The 18679-nt window shown below is 35.1% G+C and overlaps 1 protein-coding gene across 5 annotated transcripts in view; it reads left to right on the forward strand.

Moving 5' to 3' along the window:
- The window catches only part of LOC149543012 (uncharacterized), a 39464-nt gene extending 32116 nt beyond the window's left edge, over window positions 1–7348 (forward strand). For 2 of the 5 annotated variants that reach the window (XR_016355581.1, XM_089797948.1), the window contains exons 8-9: window positions 5619–5758; window positions 6884–7348. Coding sequence is in view for 3 of the 5 variants with exons in the window: in XM_089797948.1 (XP_089654074.1) it covers window positions 5619–5758; window positions 6884–6925 (182 nt within the window). In the remaining 2 variants the exon portion in view is untranslated. Of the gene's footprint in view, window positions 1–5618; window positions 5759–5896; window positions 6195–6883 lie in introns of those variants that run through there. The other 3 variants (XR_016355580.1, XM_089797947.1, XM_089797949.1) reach the window with 2 other exon arrangements.
- Window positions 7349–18679: the final 11331 nt, after the last annotated feature.

Genomic DNA, 18679 nt, shown 5'->3' on the forward strand with positions numbered 1-18679 from the left:
GAGGAAGATGTCATTGTAATGATGCATTTACTTTTAGTTTTACAAGAACTATTTTCTATTTTGCTTCTAGCCATCAATGTTCATCATCAAAATGCAATTTCGTATCTACTTTGTTTTTAAAGATTTAGCTTGTTTCTTTTGTGTTCTCATTTATTGACTCATTGGATGCATCTTCTTATTGAATTTTGCAAAAAAAAAAAAGAATTCTGAAGTAAATTGAGCAATTTTTTAAGTTCTTGAGTTTTTTGTTGAGAGCTGGTCGATTTTTTTCCAAGTTTTTATTTCAAGCCTTGGTAAGTTTCTGGTTTTGGTGAGTTTTCCATCTATGTCTGGAATATTTGGAAGAATTTGGTCTTGAAGAAGCCCCAAATACAAAGTATGTGAGAAATTCTTTCTGTATGAACATCAAGATACCAGGACTTCAAGGGATGATGTGGAAAAAAGAATAAGTTGAATTTGTTGAAAACATAAAATATGGGTTTATAAACAATATTACAATTTGCCATAATGCATTTGAGGAATATGTTGAACATTTCAACCCCATGTTTGATCTTAATATGGTACAGTTTTTCCACCTCATTCATGGAAATCCATGTTATTGAAAAATTGAAATGCTTCACAATATCAAACATAGTATCCTGATAATGGTGTTGATCTTCCCCAAGTTGAATTCTATGCTCTTGTAAACCATTGATTTTCTCAAACATGAAAGATGTGGATATATGACTTCAACTAGCTATAACGAGAAAAAGGACAAAAAGAGATATTGCTTGTCTAGAGAGATACATCTAAATGTCTATGAAGAAGTATTTGCACCATTGCATGAATAATTGCTTAGTCCAATCCATTTCTAGCTAGCGCGTGGGCTTTTTAGTATCAAGATCTCACCCACATTAAGGTGTGATATCAAAATATGACCATGTCATAAAAAAGCAAGATGTCTTTAGCCACTTACTAATTTAAGGTGGGCCTTGCTCCCTATGAGTTTCAAAAATGTTATTCGTCCATTAGCTACTTTAGTTGTCTTTTATGGTTTAGCTAGTAGGATAGGTGTCCAATTCCTTTGGTCAAACTCTAACTCAAGATTAATTCTAGCTAAAGGATAGGTGTTCGATTCTTATTGTAGGATTCCAATTCAAGTTTAATTTTGGTAAATGTTTTGTGTTATGTCTTGACTATAAATTGGATAATTTTCTAGTTTTGGGTATCAAGTCTTAGAGTTTCCAAGTCTTTAGTGTGTGCTTGCTAATTTATAGAATATGCTTTGTCTTGAGAGTTTCCAAGTCTTAGATATTATATTGTAAGATTGGTATTTCTAAGATTAATAGTTAGAAATTGTAGCTATTCGGTCAACAACCTTCACCATTGGTTGTGTCAACAACCCCCACATTCCAATGACTATTGAAATTCTTTGTTTCTCCATCCATATTTCTTTGAGTAATTAAAAATATTTATGTATGTATGGATGAACATGTACCCATGGCCAAGGCAAAAAAAGTTGCCGTACCATCATACTTGTAACCTATACCCTAACTTGAATTTGAATTGATAGCTTATGACCTTGACTTTCTTTTGTGTTTGCATGTTATATTCCTTGTTTCTCACAAGTGTTGTCCTCATTTCTATTTTGTTGATTTTGTATGGCAAAATAGATGCTGAAAATTTGATATTTATCATTTTTTGTTTTGGAAAAATCTTGGTTAAGTAGAGTTTGTATGAGGAAAGAGTCTTGGTAGTTATTGCAAAGATTTTCTAGAATCATGTGTCACAAATTTAGTTGGGCGATCTTCGCTCTACTCTTTGTGAGAAAGCTTTATCTCAATCACAACAAGCTCATGGAGCTCTCCCCCTTGTTTTTGCATTTTGTCAAGTTATCAAACTTGGTATTGGTTTAGGGATTTAGTCAATTTTTTTTTGGTTGGTTGGGTTTGCTGAAACTAAAACCTATAGAAATGAAAATATAGACATCTTTGCAGCCTGATAACAAAAACATGTATGTGTTTCTTAAAGGTGGATGAGGCTATGACAATGATTGCATTCTTGTTGACATTGACATTCCACACCCCTTCCAAGGGATGTGGTTCTCACAATTGTTAGATTACGAGAGCCTCCCCTTTCGATGTTGCCAGTGCTTCTGTACTAGTCATCTGGCTACAAATTGCTCCCTCGTGTCGTAAAGGTGTGACCGCTTGGTGGAAGGATGCAAATGATAAACATTTAGTCGTCATGACCTCCAATTCTTGCTTGGACGGTTCTTGGAGGCTGATGATTACTCTTCCCAAGGTTACACTCCTGATTTTGCCTCCTCATACTTGGTGGACCTGATCCACCTCTTGCTGCTGTTGTGGTCCCGTCTAGGCTCATGGACCCTCCTCCAACAGCTGCTGCCTCTGACCTGCTCTAATCTTTGGCTGATGAGGCACAACATTGCCAACACTTTGATTCTGGTGCTGATTCTCTCAGAAAGAGGGTTCCATCATCTTCCCCTTGTGGTGGGGAACTTAATAAAAGTATCTCTTGGGTGGTTTTTTACCAACAATGAAATAATCGCATTGCAGTCTCTCATTCTCCTCGCTGTGATGTGGGTGAGTTCTCTACCCACTCTTGCTCGTGATGTGGGTTACTAGCTGTGCTGCTAGTCTGTTGCTAATGGTTTGTTCTTGACCTTGTTGTAACCCACTCTTGCTCTTGATGTGGGTCACTAGCTGCGCTACTTGTCTGTTGCAAATGGTTTGTTCTTGACCTTTTTGCAAATAGCTGTTTTGATCTGTTGTTTTAATGCTCCTAAGCTGTAGTTTTGTAAGGGGCAACACCCTTGTTTTGCTTCTTATCAATATAATATAATGGTGCTTTTCAAAAGGAATTGGCTAGCGCATGACTTATTCATGAATAAGTTGGTATGATTGTTAGGGCAAAGCTGTCAATGTTGTCATAATCTCATTTGGTTGGACAGCAGTAAACATGAAACAATGCCTTACAATTTTGCCCTTAAGATTGGTGATTTGATTTATGACTTGAAAAACCAAAAAGGTAAAACTTGTCAGGTTTGTCATGCAAGTAGAAAAATGCATCAAAATTCATCATGGGTCCTTGGTTTGTCTGGCCTAAAACTCATAAATTATTTTTTAAACTTGACTGCACCGACTAGGATCTGGATTCAAAATGGATTGTACCTAAATCAACAAGGTTGTAGGGAAGTAACTAATTTTTTTAAAAAGGTTTGGTTGTGTTGAGATGCCTTGATGTTTTTGGGATACTAGGGAACACCCATTTATTAAAGCAAAAGATGAAGGGATTCTCCAGGTTATGTTTGCGTGAAGGATTCCTGTTCTCATCCTAGAATGTCCAAGTTGTCTGTCAAAGCTCCAGAAGCACAGGCCTACGAAATGATGGCTTGCCACCCTTTTTCTATGGATTGATTGTACCTCTCTTGTTAATGGTTCTTTTATTTGCATGAATACAAAACAAAACATTGATGTATGATGCCTTGATGTACTTGGGATACTAGGGTGCTCCCAATTTAAGCAAAAGATAAAGGGTTTCTCCAAGTTCAAGGAAGGGAAGTCCAGTTCCCATCCTAAAATGTCCAAGATGCTTATCAAGCCCCTGAAAACACAGCTTCATGAAACAATGGCTTGGTATTCTTTTTGTATGGAGCAGTTGTACCTCTCTTGTGAATGTTTGATTTATTTGCATAAATGCAATACAAATAATGGATGTATAATGGCATAGAGGATTTTGAATTGTTGTTTGAATTTTACACATGCACATGTTACAAGGTTAGTTTAGAAACAACTACCAGCATATGTGAACCTGGTTGCTTGCAATCCATGTTTTGTGATGGGTTGCTCACTATCTTCACTTTTGTGTTATTTTTGGCTCTGTGCCAAGCCATTGGTCTAAGCCATACAAGGTTTAAATACTATTTGAATAATTGGGCTTGGATTCATGCATTATTACAAGTGGAGAAAGATTGACATGGACTGTTTATCATCCACACCCTATGGTCCATTGTTATGACTTAAGCTTGTGTAATCCACAATGGAATGCTCGGTTTGTATGAAGTTCACAGCCTACACAGGTGTTGAAGTGAACTATGAATCTATGATACTACAGATTGCACAAGTTTCTTCCAGAAAAATTCTAAATTTGTTCCAAGGATGCTTGGTGTTGAATGACTTTCTCAGTTTACCCATTTTGGACACAAGGCCCAAATGATTTTGACCAGTGTAATTTGCAAGGTGTGAACTTTCAGTTGCTGAAGGGCACAAACTTGCAATAGGGAGTGTATAACTTACTTGGATTACCAAGCTAGCAGGATGTAAAGCTAATATAGTATTGTGCTCAAAATGAATATTGTGTTACCATCTATTCATTTTCATAAACTTTGTAACTTTGGACAGGAAAATGTTGCAAAAAAAGAAAAAAAAACTAAATCAAACTGCAGAACAATATAAATATAAAATTTAATATTAGGATGAGAACAGGAATCCTTCGTGCAAACATAACCTGGAGAATCCTTTCTTCTTTTGCTTTAATAAATGGGTGTCCCCTAGTATCCCAAAAACATCAAGGCATCTCACCACAACCAAACCTTAAAAAAAAAATTAGTTACTTCCCTACAACCTTGTTGATTTAGGTACAATCCATTTTGAATCCAGATCCTCGTCAGTGCAGTTAAGTTTAATAAATAATTTGTGAGTTTAGGCCTGACAAACCAAGGACCCATGATGAATTTTGATGCATTTTTCTACTGCATGACAAACCTGACAAGTTTTACTTTTTTGATTTTTGAAGTCATAAAATCAAATCACCAACCTTAAGGGCAAAATTGTAAGGCATTATTTCATGTTTACTGCTATCCAACCAAATGAGATTATGACAACATTGACAACTTCGCCCTAACAATCACACCAACTTATTCATGAATAAGTCATGCATAGCCAATTCCTTTTGAAAAGCACCATTATATTATATTAATAAGAAGCAAAACAAGGGTGTTTCCCCTTACAGAACTACAGCTTAGGAGCATTAAAACAACAGATCAAAACAGCAATTTGCAAAAAGGTCAAGAGCAAACCATTTGCAACAGACTAGTAGCACAGCTAGTGACCCACATCAAGAGCAAGAGTGCGTTACAACAAGGTCAAGAACAAACCATTAGCAACAGACTAGCAGCACAGCTAGTAACAGAGAAATAGCATTCAACGCGAGGAGATTCCACAGTCCATCTAATAGAGTTAATGCAGTTTCTGGATTCAATTGTGTGAGTATTTTGCATCTAATTTACTCACAATTGAATCCAGAAACTGTATGATCTCTAGGAGAAATATCATGTTCAGTTAATCTGAGGTAGAACTTGTGTTGAGGAAGAAAATATTTGTAAATGAAAGATTTCTTTTTTCTTCTTGATTCCCTATACTGACTTATATATCTTTATAAGCTGGATTTATTACATATTATATTTTGTCACTATGAATTGTCTGGATTTGAGGGTCCAGAAGATGTGAAATGCAATTAATTAAAATTTTCAATAACTCAATAACTCAATAACTATTTATATGCGACTGTTCTTGATTCTTGATATTGAACATAATGACAATGGTTGTTCTATGCAGCTAAACCAGGCTCTCGAAGAGCTATGGAAACTACATCCTCGGTGGTAATTGAACCTGTTCCAGTGGATGATGATGGAAGCCTCGGTCCAGATTTTCACACTGAGGACCCCGATTTGCATTATGTTTATGTTTGCATCATGGTGAGTTTATGCTATATCTGTTGAGCCTGGAAATATTGAGGGTTTGTCATGTTGCTTTCTAGATACTCATAGCCTGCTGTTGAAAATAAGGTGCTTTTTCATTCATATTATTGAGAATGTTTTATACCTCTCATTCAGAGTTCAACTAAGGACGTCAGAGCTCCAGAAGGAGAAGATGAATAGAAAACATGATATTCAAAGCTTCCTTAAGGATTTGTATATAAACACAATAAAAAAAGAGACTAATGCAGTCAGTTGCGTTGCATGACAATAAATCATCCAACTTTGGCTCTTGCTGTGGCAAAATATATGAACTGCTCTCTTGACAAAGGATATTTGACCTGGGTATAAAGTTTTTCATGCCCAAGAATGTAACAACTATATTATCATGTAATGAGTGACCAGATAGAATGTATAATCTTGTTGCTTATTCCAAGTTAACTCTTGCACGTTGATTTCTAGGGCCACATTATTCTCCAGTTTCTAGGTTTATGCTGTTGTGTTTCATGCATAATTTGATTGGAATGCTTTATCTCATGTTATTTATCTTTTGGAATTTGTTGTGCAAGCATTACATTCATGCTTGTTTTATTTTCTCATGCTTTTGTGGAGTTTGCTACATTTTTGGAGTGTTAAATATGTCCTTATTCTATTTCAAAAACATGTTCCAAAACTGGCATAAAGATTGGATGGGATTCTTGCATTCGTAATGGCTGCCATTTTGAAATACTTACTAAAATCCCATCGTGTGGACATGGAAAATTACTTTCCTCTAGTGATTATTTGCTTGAACATTTGAAAATTAAGACATGCTTTGAGCATAAGATATTGAATAGATCTCAAGAGGAGTTAAGATAAATACAAATGCTTTTTAAATGTTGAATTTGGTCATTTTTTTTCTTTATGTAGTTCAGAAAGCTAGCCATGCCTTGAGCATAAGATATGGAACAGATCTGAATAAATTTGGGGTAGAGACATTTGTATTCTTTTTAAATGTTCAATTTAACTATTTAATTTTGCTGCAACAGGTGTTGGAATCAATAGAAATGCATTATACAATCTCAAGCTTACGTTTCTAGGCTTATAGGCAATATCTAAATATAATTTCTGTTATGACAATTGCAGAGCAATGGACTATGCCTACACGTTTGTATGTTGATTGTATGACCCACTAGATAAATAAAAAACTTCCGCCTGGTATGTATTATTTATGTTAATTGATATTGGTGTTTTACCATATGGTTGATGCTTATTGCCAACTTAGCCTTGACAGGGGAAAAGCTAAGTGCAGTTTCTAATCCTGCATTTAGACAATGAGATTCTTCAACACAAAGTCACAAATATAATATTCTGAAGGTAGGTGGAAATCTCCAAAAAAGTTCTGATTATACCTGAGCTTGTGGAAATCTTCAACAAGCTCTTATTTATAACCGTGCCTTTAAAACATTGCAAAGCTACACTATTCATATATGCTGTACCACATAGTATCAATTGTGTCAACTTATACGTTGAATGCTAGATAAAATTTTCAGTTTGTATATGAAAAAACAACAATCTTTCTAGTTAAATTGAGATAAACTTTTAAATCTATTTTTATCTTGGTGAGGCTTACATACAGAGTGTAATTTATTGTAATACGAGATCAATGATCTGTATATGACATGATATTTTAGGTACTTATGCCTACTACATATTTTTAATTTTTTTTAATGATGTTTTAATACTGTATGCTTATCTTGACTTTCAGTACAGCTAAATTGTTTTTTGATATTAATTAGTAGGACAAATAAATTATTAGTGTGAAGCTTGTTTGGTTATTTGATCTAAAACAATGTTTGATGGTCTGTATTTATCGACACTTAGAGCCTTGTGAACCAGTCGGTTGCAAAGAATTAGTTTATATTCTTAGCTATATGGTTTCAATTTAATGATAATCTAAGTTCTCTATCATATAATCGTTTTCTATGAATATAAAAATATCACTTAATTTTATTTTTCTCATTACCAGAAGGGAAGAGGTAATGTTATTTGTAGGTCATCTCTTTCATATAATATTTCTCACCATCTGTAAAAACAATCCCTTGGCTGCATAGAATTATCAGTTTGGTATTTAAAATTTAAAATTTATAAATAATCTAATATTGCAGCAAGATGTCTATTTTTTGTATTTCAAAATCTCTCTCATTGTGATTCGGTTTGTTTAATTTGATATTATTTCTACCTATTTTAAAATGTATTTTGTGAAACTCTTTTACTTTATACGAGTCCTTATTTTATTTGACATTAATAGGAAAGTTTTTAAATGTGACTACAAAGAAACTTGAATAATATGTTCTTTTAAGTTTCTTAAGATTTGGAGTTTCCTTCTTTATCTTATTTGAATGCTAACATGCCATTGTTTTGAGGATGATTTTTTTTAAAGTTTCAAGAGTTTGATATGATAGGACAATCTTTATGACTCAACACTATTCACATTAATAATAATTTGGAATGTAGTGTTGTTATAACATTTTATTATCTATTTTTTAGCTTCATAGAGAACCTGTCGAAGAATCATTTAGTAGGGAAGCTTAGATGTTACATTGCATTATTTTATTTTCGTCAAACTTTTCATTTTGACAATTAATTGGTTGAACTCTCTATTTTATCCTTTTGAATTTACGAAACTAATATCGATAAGTAAGAGATATATTCCACAAGAAGTCAAATTGTGATATTGCTATCAAGATTTAACTATGTAGTATTTAGGTTAAACTCATTGACCCATGTATCATGAGTAGTGATTCACACATGAATCCATCTCTCATGAGAATAAATGGAACACTTAGCACTCATTGGGTCTAAGTGATGCTCACAAAGGTGAAGCTCCAAGAATTCTTGGGAGGTCACCAATCCTAGTACTACTCCAACTCGAGCGTGCTTAACTATGAAGTTCCCTCTATGGTTAAACCCACTCTATTTGCAACCTCCTTTGCAAAACCTTCACCAAGGGTTGTGCCTTATGAGCCATTCATTAGAAAGCCCCTTAAGCTCATCAATTGGTAAGTATGAGATATATTCCACAAGTAGTCAAATTGTGATATTACTATCATAATTTAATTGTGTAGTATTTAGGTCAAACTCATTGACCCATGTATCATGAGTAGTGATTCACACATGAATCCATCTCTCATGAGAATAAATGGAACACTTAGCACTCATTGGATCTAAGTGATGCTCACAGAGGTGAAGCACCGAGACTTCTCGAGAGGTCAGCCATCCCAGTACTACTCTAGCTCGAGCGCACTTAACTATAGAATTTCCTCCATGGTTAAACTCATTGTGCTTGCAACCCCATTTGCAAAACCTTCACCAAGTGTTGTGCCTTGAGAACCATTCATTAGAAAGCTCATCAATTGATAAGTAGGAGATATATTCCACAAGTCAATTGATCATGGTACTTCACCTCTATGAGCATCACCTAGATCCAATGAGCGCTAAGTGTTCCATTTATTCTCATGAGAGATGGATTCATCTATGAATCACTACTCATGATACATGGGTCAATGAGTTTGACCTAAATACTACACAGTTGAATCCTGATAGCAATATCACAATTTGACTTGTTGTGGAAATATATCTCCTACTTATCAATTGATGAGCTTGAGGGGCTCTCTAACTAATGGTTCATAAGGCACAACACTTGGTAAAGGTTTTGCAAATGGGGTTGCAAGCAGAGTGGGTTTAACCATGGAGGAAACTCCATAGTTATGCACACTTGAGCTGGAGTAGTACCGGAATGGGTGACCTCCTGAGAAGTCCCGATGCTTCACCTTTGTGAGCATTACCTAGATCCAATGAGCGCTAAGTGATCCATTTATTCTCATTAGAGATGAATTCATGTGTGAATTCATGATACATGGGTTAATGAGTTTGACCTAAATACTACACAATTAAATCTTGATAGCAATATCACAAAACTAATATCTTTTTGTCTCTAAAATATTTTTAATAATTTTTTTAAATGTATTTTTTTCCTTCTCTTTAAAAAAGAATTAATTTGCTAAAAATTTCTTAAAAGATTTTTGATTCAATGTTTTTTTGTTAGAATGCTATTGGTTAATTGTGAAGGAAACAATTAAAATAATTGTAATGCAAAATAAAATTACTAGGCAACCAGACTACGTTAATAAGCAATAAATATATAATGATAATATGATATAATGAAGATCAATGATTTTACTCAATAAAATTGCATAAAATTGTACAAATTTCTTAGTTGAAACATTGTATGAGATCGTGGCATGGACTTCGAGCACTCTAGAATGTTCCCCAAAAATATATAATGGTAATATAATATAACATATCATGATTGATTATGTTTAAAAATTATAAAGAACAATGTTTTTATTGATGAGAGCTATACACATTTATGCTCTCTTGATTAATTTTGGACATTTGATGTTTGAAAATTTCTACAATTTTAGGGAACACTATTGAGACAGAAGAATTGGTTTTGACATCTCTAACGAAAGGACAATTGTTTCACCTTTTACCTTTGTCCTTTTATGAATCTCAACACTTTTTGTACATGAAATACCTTAACTTGTTTTTGATTAAGGAAAACAAGTTTTGCAGGGTGCTTGAAACCCTTTAACAAAGCAAAAGATTTTCAATGGAGTCCAACCCAAACAACACTATAGACCAAAGTTGAAATAGGTCACCAACCAGAACAAGGTGACTAGGGTGGCTACATAGATAACACACTACTACTTAGCCACAAAAACAAGTTTTAAATGGGCACCTAAAACCCCATGGTTAAAAAAGATAGACAAAAAGTCTCTAACCATGTAAAACAACAATGGACAACAGGCCAAAAAAAGCCAGGCGAGCCATAATGGGATAGGGACTCAAGATTTCCCTTTCGGTCTTGCCTTTTGAGAACGTAATGCCATATCAAAAGTTGGAGTGGAGGGCTTGACCATTTTACCTTTTACAGTTGTCCATCCATCCTCCACCAACCAACCTTTTGCCAAGCAAAGTCATTAGTACCACATCCAACCCCCAAAACCTCCGCAGCTTGGGAAGAACTCTAGATCGTAGCAGAAGGAACAACCACAAGAGGGGCAATTGTTGAAACGCCAATGACAGAATCCAAATGAGGGAGAATAGGAGAGTTCACCACCACAACATCCGAAGGAAGAACATGAGCCACCGAAGTGGCAACATCCGAACCATCACCCCCAATCGAATCTGCCACCAGAGAGTCCTAAGACAAGCCATAGTCCCCAACAGGGAGGAGGCTTTCTGAACTATGAAGTGATCATCTGAAACCCCCTTTAACCAAGAGGGAGACTTCTTCGGTCTAGATTTTTTCGGAGGAGCAATAGGCAGCAAGGTGGCCAATCTTGTGGCATTTCCTATATCGGAAGGGGATACCCTCATAATCAAGCAACTGAATCCAAGAGCCCAGAGGGGAGACCAACTTAATCTTTTTAGGGAGTCCCTTGGAGACATCAATCTCCACAAGAATGCAAGCATACGTCGTGCAAAACACATTGGAAGACACCATATCAACCAACAAGAAATCCCCGAGGGCCTCCCCCACCTCCTCCAAGGCTGAATCCAACCATAGGTGAAGGGGGAGATTCAACAACCTAACCCATAGTGGGATTTTATTGAAGGATTCTGTCAACGGGTCAAAATCCTTATACCAAGGTTTGGCCATCAAGGGGAACTTCTCCCCCCATGAGAAACCACGATGCAGGATGGGATTTCTATCTTCAGTAGTAGCAAATTTCACAATGAAAAAACCCCTTTCCATAGGGTAAATCTAGGCTGTTTCCAAAATGAGGGGCTCCCAAACTCGAGTGATCTAGGCGTGAAGATTTGATAGAGGGCTAGAAATCCTTGAATTGAAAAACAACAGCGATGGAAGAGAAGTCATCCACATAGGTGGAGATCTCATCAATAGTTTCAGACTCTAAATCAATCATAATTGGGTTACTTACAACGACATGCACAACATCATGGAGCCCCAAACACACATCCTGGCTGCCAAAACCAGCTAAAACAACATCACGAAGACCAAAATACCTTAACTTGTTATTGGTCTTATCTTTTTTGGTTCTAAAGTGGGAGATATTCAATAAGAGGACAATTATTTGCAACCAACCATGGGGAAGAAAAGCACTAAATGACCCCAACACCATGTGAAGCTAGCCCCAGAGAGGATTTCAACAAGGGTGGAGGCTTGGGATAAAAATCCCACCTAGGCAAGAAAGCTTTTCTATAACCATAGTTGTAATAGTCTACATGACAAGGGAAGTCAACATTGGCACAAGTTATAAAGGGTCCACATTAAGTCTTGTTAGTATAACAAATTAATATTAATACGAAGATGTAGTAACCCCAACAGGTTATAACTTCTTCAAACACCAAATTTTTTTTTAATATTTCAGTTGTTTGACATTTCGTCAAACACTTTGCAAGCAAGCTTTGATACCACTATAATATCCTCTTACAAGGAACTAATATGCAAGTGCAATTCTTTTGGTATTATCAGTGCAAATACATGGAAACTAGGTGCAAACCAATGACTATAGTAATGCCAAAATTTAGATTCCGAATTATCACAACAAAATCATATGCTGATGAAGTACAATGATAATAGTGATGCTCGAGAATGGAAATGAATCAAACACTGATACTGCAGCGCAACATTGTGCATGTGTACTGTAGCAACCAAAATCTTTTCTCCAATTAAGCACAAATAGAACTCTTGAATTGAAGCTCTCCTAAATACCAAATTCAATGGATATTTCACCACCTCAAATGGTTCCAACACTGAAGAGTTGACATTCTCCAATGGCTGACTAAAATCAAAAACCTTAGTTTCTTCTCCCAACTTGATATCAAATGCAATTCACAAAATCGGATGATCAACAATGAAGCTCTCCCCTCTATTTATACTTTTCCATCACCCTTCTAGAAGGAAATAAAATATTTAATAATTGCATTCTTTACAAGTTTCTCCCTTTCCAATAATTAATGTGTTTTTAGGAAATTAAATTGCTAGAAGTCTCCCTCTTCGAATAATTAATGCACTTGCTAGAAGCTTCTCTCTTACAACGCAATAATTAATTGTGCTTCTAGAAAATTAAATAATTGAAAGCTTCCCCCTTCCAATAATTAATGCATTCTCTAATATATTAAATTAATTAAATATAAAGTCACTCTCTCTCTCTCTCTCTCTCTCTCTTGACTTTATAAGAAATTAATTTAATCAATTTCTCCTTATTTCTCCACTTAGCCTTCCGAGAACGTAAAGGCTAAGAACTCCACTGATATGCTAAAAAAATGGGGACATTACAGTCCGCCCTCCTTGAAATTGCTTGTCCTCAAGCAACTCACCACCTCGATTCCACAAAAAGAACTGCATAATGTCTCTGTCATCACCGAACAATCTCTGCAATATTTGCTCAAACTGAAACTATCGTACCAACTCAATATCACCATCAAGTGTTGCAGAGTATAAGCCTTAAGTGGAAGCAAGCCAAGAGACTGATCAACCTTGCCTCCAAATTTCGTACAAGCTAAACTATCATCCCAACTATTCAACACATGCGCTTCTGAATTGTGCATCATGAATAGGTCATGTACATGAGAATAAAAAATGAAGTTGTGAGCATTCCTCACCATGTACACCTCTGAAATCTCCTCTGTGAACCTTGTTTGCAATCTTGATGCACTAGTAGGATTGCAAATACTATCAACAATGCTCATCTCAAGACTGGAATCAAGAGAGCTATCATCATCCAAGCCATAGAGTGGATTATCATATGACTAAGCGGCTTCGACTTAGAACAATGGATTGAGAATCATCTCAGGTTTCTCCTGAATCACTTTCTTCTTTCTCTTATTGTCCAACCCTTTGATAGAATGCAAGCCTCCATCCGTAATACCCCTCAATATATGCCTGCTACCATCAACCTCAAAAGACATTTCCATCTTAGGTACATTGAGGGTAAATACTTCCAAGTCCTGCAACCACTTCATTCCCAAAACTATGTCCATCTCTTCCATGTTGACCACATAAAAATCTGAATGTAATTCATAGATGCTCAATCTCAAGGTTTGATTAGCAACTTTTCTGGTGCATGCGAGAGTATATCCATCCGCTACTCGAACTCTGAATCCATCAAAATCCTCAACCTGAAGTTTGCACCGAGCTACAAAATCTCCATTAATAAAGTTACGTGTCGCACTAGTATCAAGCATTGCGATGCAACGTTGTCCATCAATTGTCCCTCTAAACCTGAATGTAGTCTCATCTTAAACATTGGCAATATATGCCATGGGAGTAGAAGTCTTCTCACCCTGATCAAGTTCTGAAGCAACCTGCTGATCAACTTCATCAGAGTCGGATCCTCAAAGTATGCCCACATGAAACGGTTCGCCTTGCCCTTAGGCCTCAAGGGGCAATCATGATCCTTGTTGTAAGACTCCTTGCACCAATAGCATAATTTCCTCTTCCTCAACTCTTCTCGTGTCTCCTCATCCATCATAGGTGCTGATTTCTTTCTCATTTCTGATTGTTGAGGAGTCTCATTTCTTGTTGAAGGGATTTCCTTATGCAAGCTCTTGTTCTTTGGTGCTGCAAACTCCATGCTCCTAGCCTTCTTCATTGCTTCCTGTAGTGAGGGAGGATCGAAAGCTTTCAACCAACCCTTCAATGGCTCCATCAATCCTTCCATGAATAAGACTACCAATCTTCTTTCACTGATGTTAGGAACCATGGCCGATAACTGTTGGAAGCCATTCACATAAGCATCAAGGGAACCGTGCTATTTTAATTGTTCCAATTCACATAAACTCACCTTAGGATTTTTGACATCAAACCTTTCAATCAACCTGTTCGTAAAATCCTCATATGTAGTGATAAGGTTGTGTCCAAGAGTGACTAACCCATGATACCACCACTTGTGAGCAGATCCTTCAAGATGTAGTGTAGTGAATCTTATGGCATCCTCTTCAGGCATTGGTCTTAAACAAAGATAATTATCAAGCTTTTGAACCCAAGACCTAGCTGTGCATTTGTTACTTCCATCATAGTAAGGCATGGAAATCTTACCAAGTGTTTGTTGATAGTCATTTCTTGGAGCATAGTGATCATTCCTTTCTCCTCTCCTATCTCTTTGCTTCATGAATTATCAAATGTCTATATCTCTCTCATATCAGGAGGGAGAGTGGTATACTCCAAGTAGGCTTGTCTAGCTTCGTCTCCAAAAGAAATAGCTGGAGCAGCATGTGGTTGTTCTTCTCTTGGTGTAAAGGTGGGAAAAAGAGGCCTAGAGATTAATCCTCTAGTGTCTTCAACACGATGTATAGACCTTTCCACTTCACTATGTTCAACTATGTTTTCATTTTGAGTGGTTTGCTGATCCATTTTTGCTAATAAGTGTGACATCATATCAAGCATGGTATCAAATTTCCTTTTAGCTCTTGCATCCCTATTTTCTTCTTCTACCATATTTTGAACTGTTTTGCCAGTATCTCTCTCTTTCTCTTAATGCTTCTAAGAATGTATTCCCTTCAACTTGAGGATTTTGAAATTGTTGTCTCCGTTGTTCCCTATTATAACATCTTATTTCTCTCTCACTCATCTGCTATTTGACTAATCACAGGATGGCAGGATGAAAGCTTTGATACCACTGTCATAACCCCAATAGGTTATAACTTCTTCAAACACTAAAAAAAATCTTTATACTTCAGTTGTTTGACATTTCATCAAACACTTTGCAAGCAAGCTCTAATACCACTGTAATATCCTCTTAGAAGGAACTAATATGCAAGTGCAATTCTTTTGGTATTATCAGTGCAAATACATGGAAACTAGATGCAAAACAATGACTACAGTAATGCCAAAATTTAGATTCTGAATTATCACAGCAAAATCATATGTTGATGAAGTACAATGATAATAGTGATGCTCAAGAATGGAAATGAATCAAACATAGATATTGCAGCGCGACATCGTGCATGTGTACTGTAGCAACCAAAATCTTTTCTCCAATTAAGCACAAATAGAACTCCAGAATTGAAGCTCTCCTAAATACCAAATTCAATGGATATTTCACCACCTCAAATGGTTGCAACATTGAAGAGTTGACGTTCTCCAATGGATGAATGAAATTAGAAACCTTAGTTTCTTCTTCCAACTTGATATCAAATGCAATTCACAAAATCAGATGATCAACAATGAAGCTCTCCCCTCTATTTATACTTTTCCATCACCCTTCTAGAAGGAAATAAAATATTTAATAATTGCATTCTCTAGAAGTTTCTCCCTTTCCAATAATTAATGTGCTTTTAGGAAATTAAATTGGTAGAAGTCTCCCTCTTCCAATAATTAATGCACTTGCTAGAAGCTTCTCTCTTACAATACAATAATTAATTGTGCTTCTAGAAAATTAAATTACTAGAAGCTTCCCCCTTCCAATAATTAATGCATTCTCTAATATATTAAATTAATTAAATATAAAGTCTCTCTCTCTCTCTCTCTCTCTCTCTCTCTCTCTCTCTCTCTCTCTCTCTCTCTCTCTCTCTCTCTCGATTTTATAAGAAATTAATTTAATCAATTTCTCCTTATTTCTCCACTTAGCCTTCAGAGAACGTAAAGGCTAAGAACTCAACTGATATGCTCAAAAAAATGGGGACATTACAGAAGACCATTTGTTGTGATATTGATGACAAATGGGGCACACAAGGTGAGGTAGACTCTTTCTTTGGTAAAGGAAACATTTCTTTATAGGACCAAGTTCATTTTAGAGTATCATTTTTTGCATCATCAGGTCAACTTTTTCAATTTGTTGATGATATATGTTACTTGAAGCAATATTTAGGCAATCAATTGAGCTATTCTTGGTCAAATAGGTACTTGTTGATAACTTCCATTTTGGGGTTTCTCCTACATTTCTTTAAGTGTTGGTCTTGGTTTTTTTTGAGATATCAACTCCATGAAAGTGACTATTGATAACAAAAATTGAGTATAGAAAAATCATGATTAATTTAATCTATTATTTCTCTCATCACCTAAGATTATTTTTCTAAATGCCTAGGACTAATTTGTCACTCATTTTTATTATTGGGAAGATGGTTATTTTCCAAAAAGACATCAAAGATAGAAACAATCCTTGTAGAATTTAATATTCATCATAAAAAAAGTCTATAGACTAAGGTAAATGTATGACAAATAATATTAGTAACATTAAATGTGGAAAAAAATTTAGGAGTGGGGAATTTCTATTATACCTTTGGTAGACACCTTACTATTTAGTGTGTTTTGTGGTCTATGTGGTTACAAGAGCATTGTTGTTTCTACACATTGTTTGACTATAAGAAATTAAATATTTTAGTTTCTTAATGCATTCCATGTAAAGATTAATCACACTATTTAGCACACTTCAAACAATAATGTGACATGCATGTAAACATCTATCATTTCATTACTAATTAAAATGAAATGCATAATAGCAACTATAAGTTCAGAATAGCACAAACAAGTTCAATAATGTCACATGCGTGTAAGCATTTGTCATCTAATTACTACTTAAAATGAAATGCATAATAGCAACTATAAGTTCGAAAAAACACAAACACGTTCAATAGAGCTTGGAAGACTTGAAAGGTAAATACAATAATTGAAAATACATTAGAGGAGCTTATATTTTCTTCAGCAATAGATATCAATTAAGAGTTGAGGTGTTCAAATTAATGTAGATGAAGTTGCACACACCATGTAGACATAGATACAAACATAGTAGCATTACATTGTAGAATTAAAGATTTTTGTTTCTAACCTTAATCTCATGTGATGAAAAGTGTTTGACATAATTAGTATTTTTTTCATTATGATGATAGGAAAATAACATTTACAATTTGATGAGTTTCATTATCCATTGGAGGACTTGAAAGGTAAATAAAAATAAAGTAATAAAGAAGACATTAGAGGAGCCTATATTTACGTCTACATTCGATGTCAATAAGAGCCAAAGTGTTCAAATTAATTTAAAACACCTTCAATTTGTTGTCCTCCTTTCAAGTAATGACTCAACTCTCTTGACTCCTACTTCTGAGGATTGCATGTGCCTTTTAGACTATAGTCATTATGTTTTTAGTTAGATACATGTCTTCAACTATGTGTTGATGAGTTTTGTATCTTGATTGACAAGTTTTATGAGACATGGTTATTATGATGTGAATCAACGACTGATTTCATGATGATGTTATGTTTGGAATTAAATTCTTTTCTAAGTTTCGAACATGTTTGTTCAATATGTGCACCTCGTCTTCTGTCAAATGAAATGAAATGGTGTATAGATATTATGATGTATATGCAATGTAACATGATGTATATTTTAATTTTGATTATGGTTTTTGGATACTAATCTATTGATGCGAATTTGAGTGATTGGTCGATTGAAGTAGGAGTATGGCATAGGCAAAGCTAGCTCCTCAATAGTGGAAGCTTAGAATGGGTTTGACACATACACACATGCACACCATGTAGTTGCAGTTGCATTACATGTTATTCGAAGAGTCTTGTTTCTAATCTTAACCTCATGCAATGAAAGCATTCAAAATAATTGTTATATCTTTTTCATTATGACAATACACAATTAGCATGTACAATTCAATTGCTTTTAATATTTATTTCAAAGATGTTTGATGATATTGTGTCCGAATGATATATATATATATATATATATATATATATATATATATATATATATATATATATATAATTTTAAGATCATGTAAGGACTAACTTTGACTCAAATGCTACATAAGATTCTTTACCATCAATGGAAAGTCACAAGATAAGTCATGGAGTCAAAATAAGCTTCTTTTAACAAAGAATTGATACATTAATTTCCATGA

The sequence above is a fragment of the Cupressus sempervirens genome, chromosome 8 (assembly GCF_028749045.1).
Source record: "Cupressus sempervirens isolate cs-2001-9-10 chromosome 8, ASM2874904v1, whole genome shotgun sequence".
NCBI classification, from domain to species: Eukaryota; Viridiplantae; Streptophyta; class Pinopsida; order Cupressales; family Cupressaceae; genus Cupressus; species Cupressus sempervirens.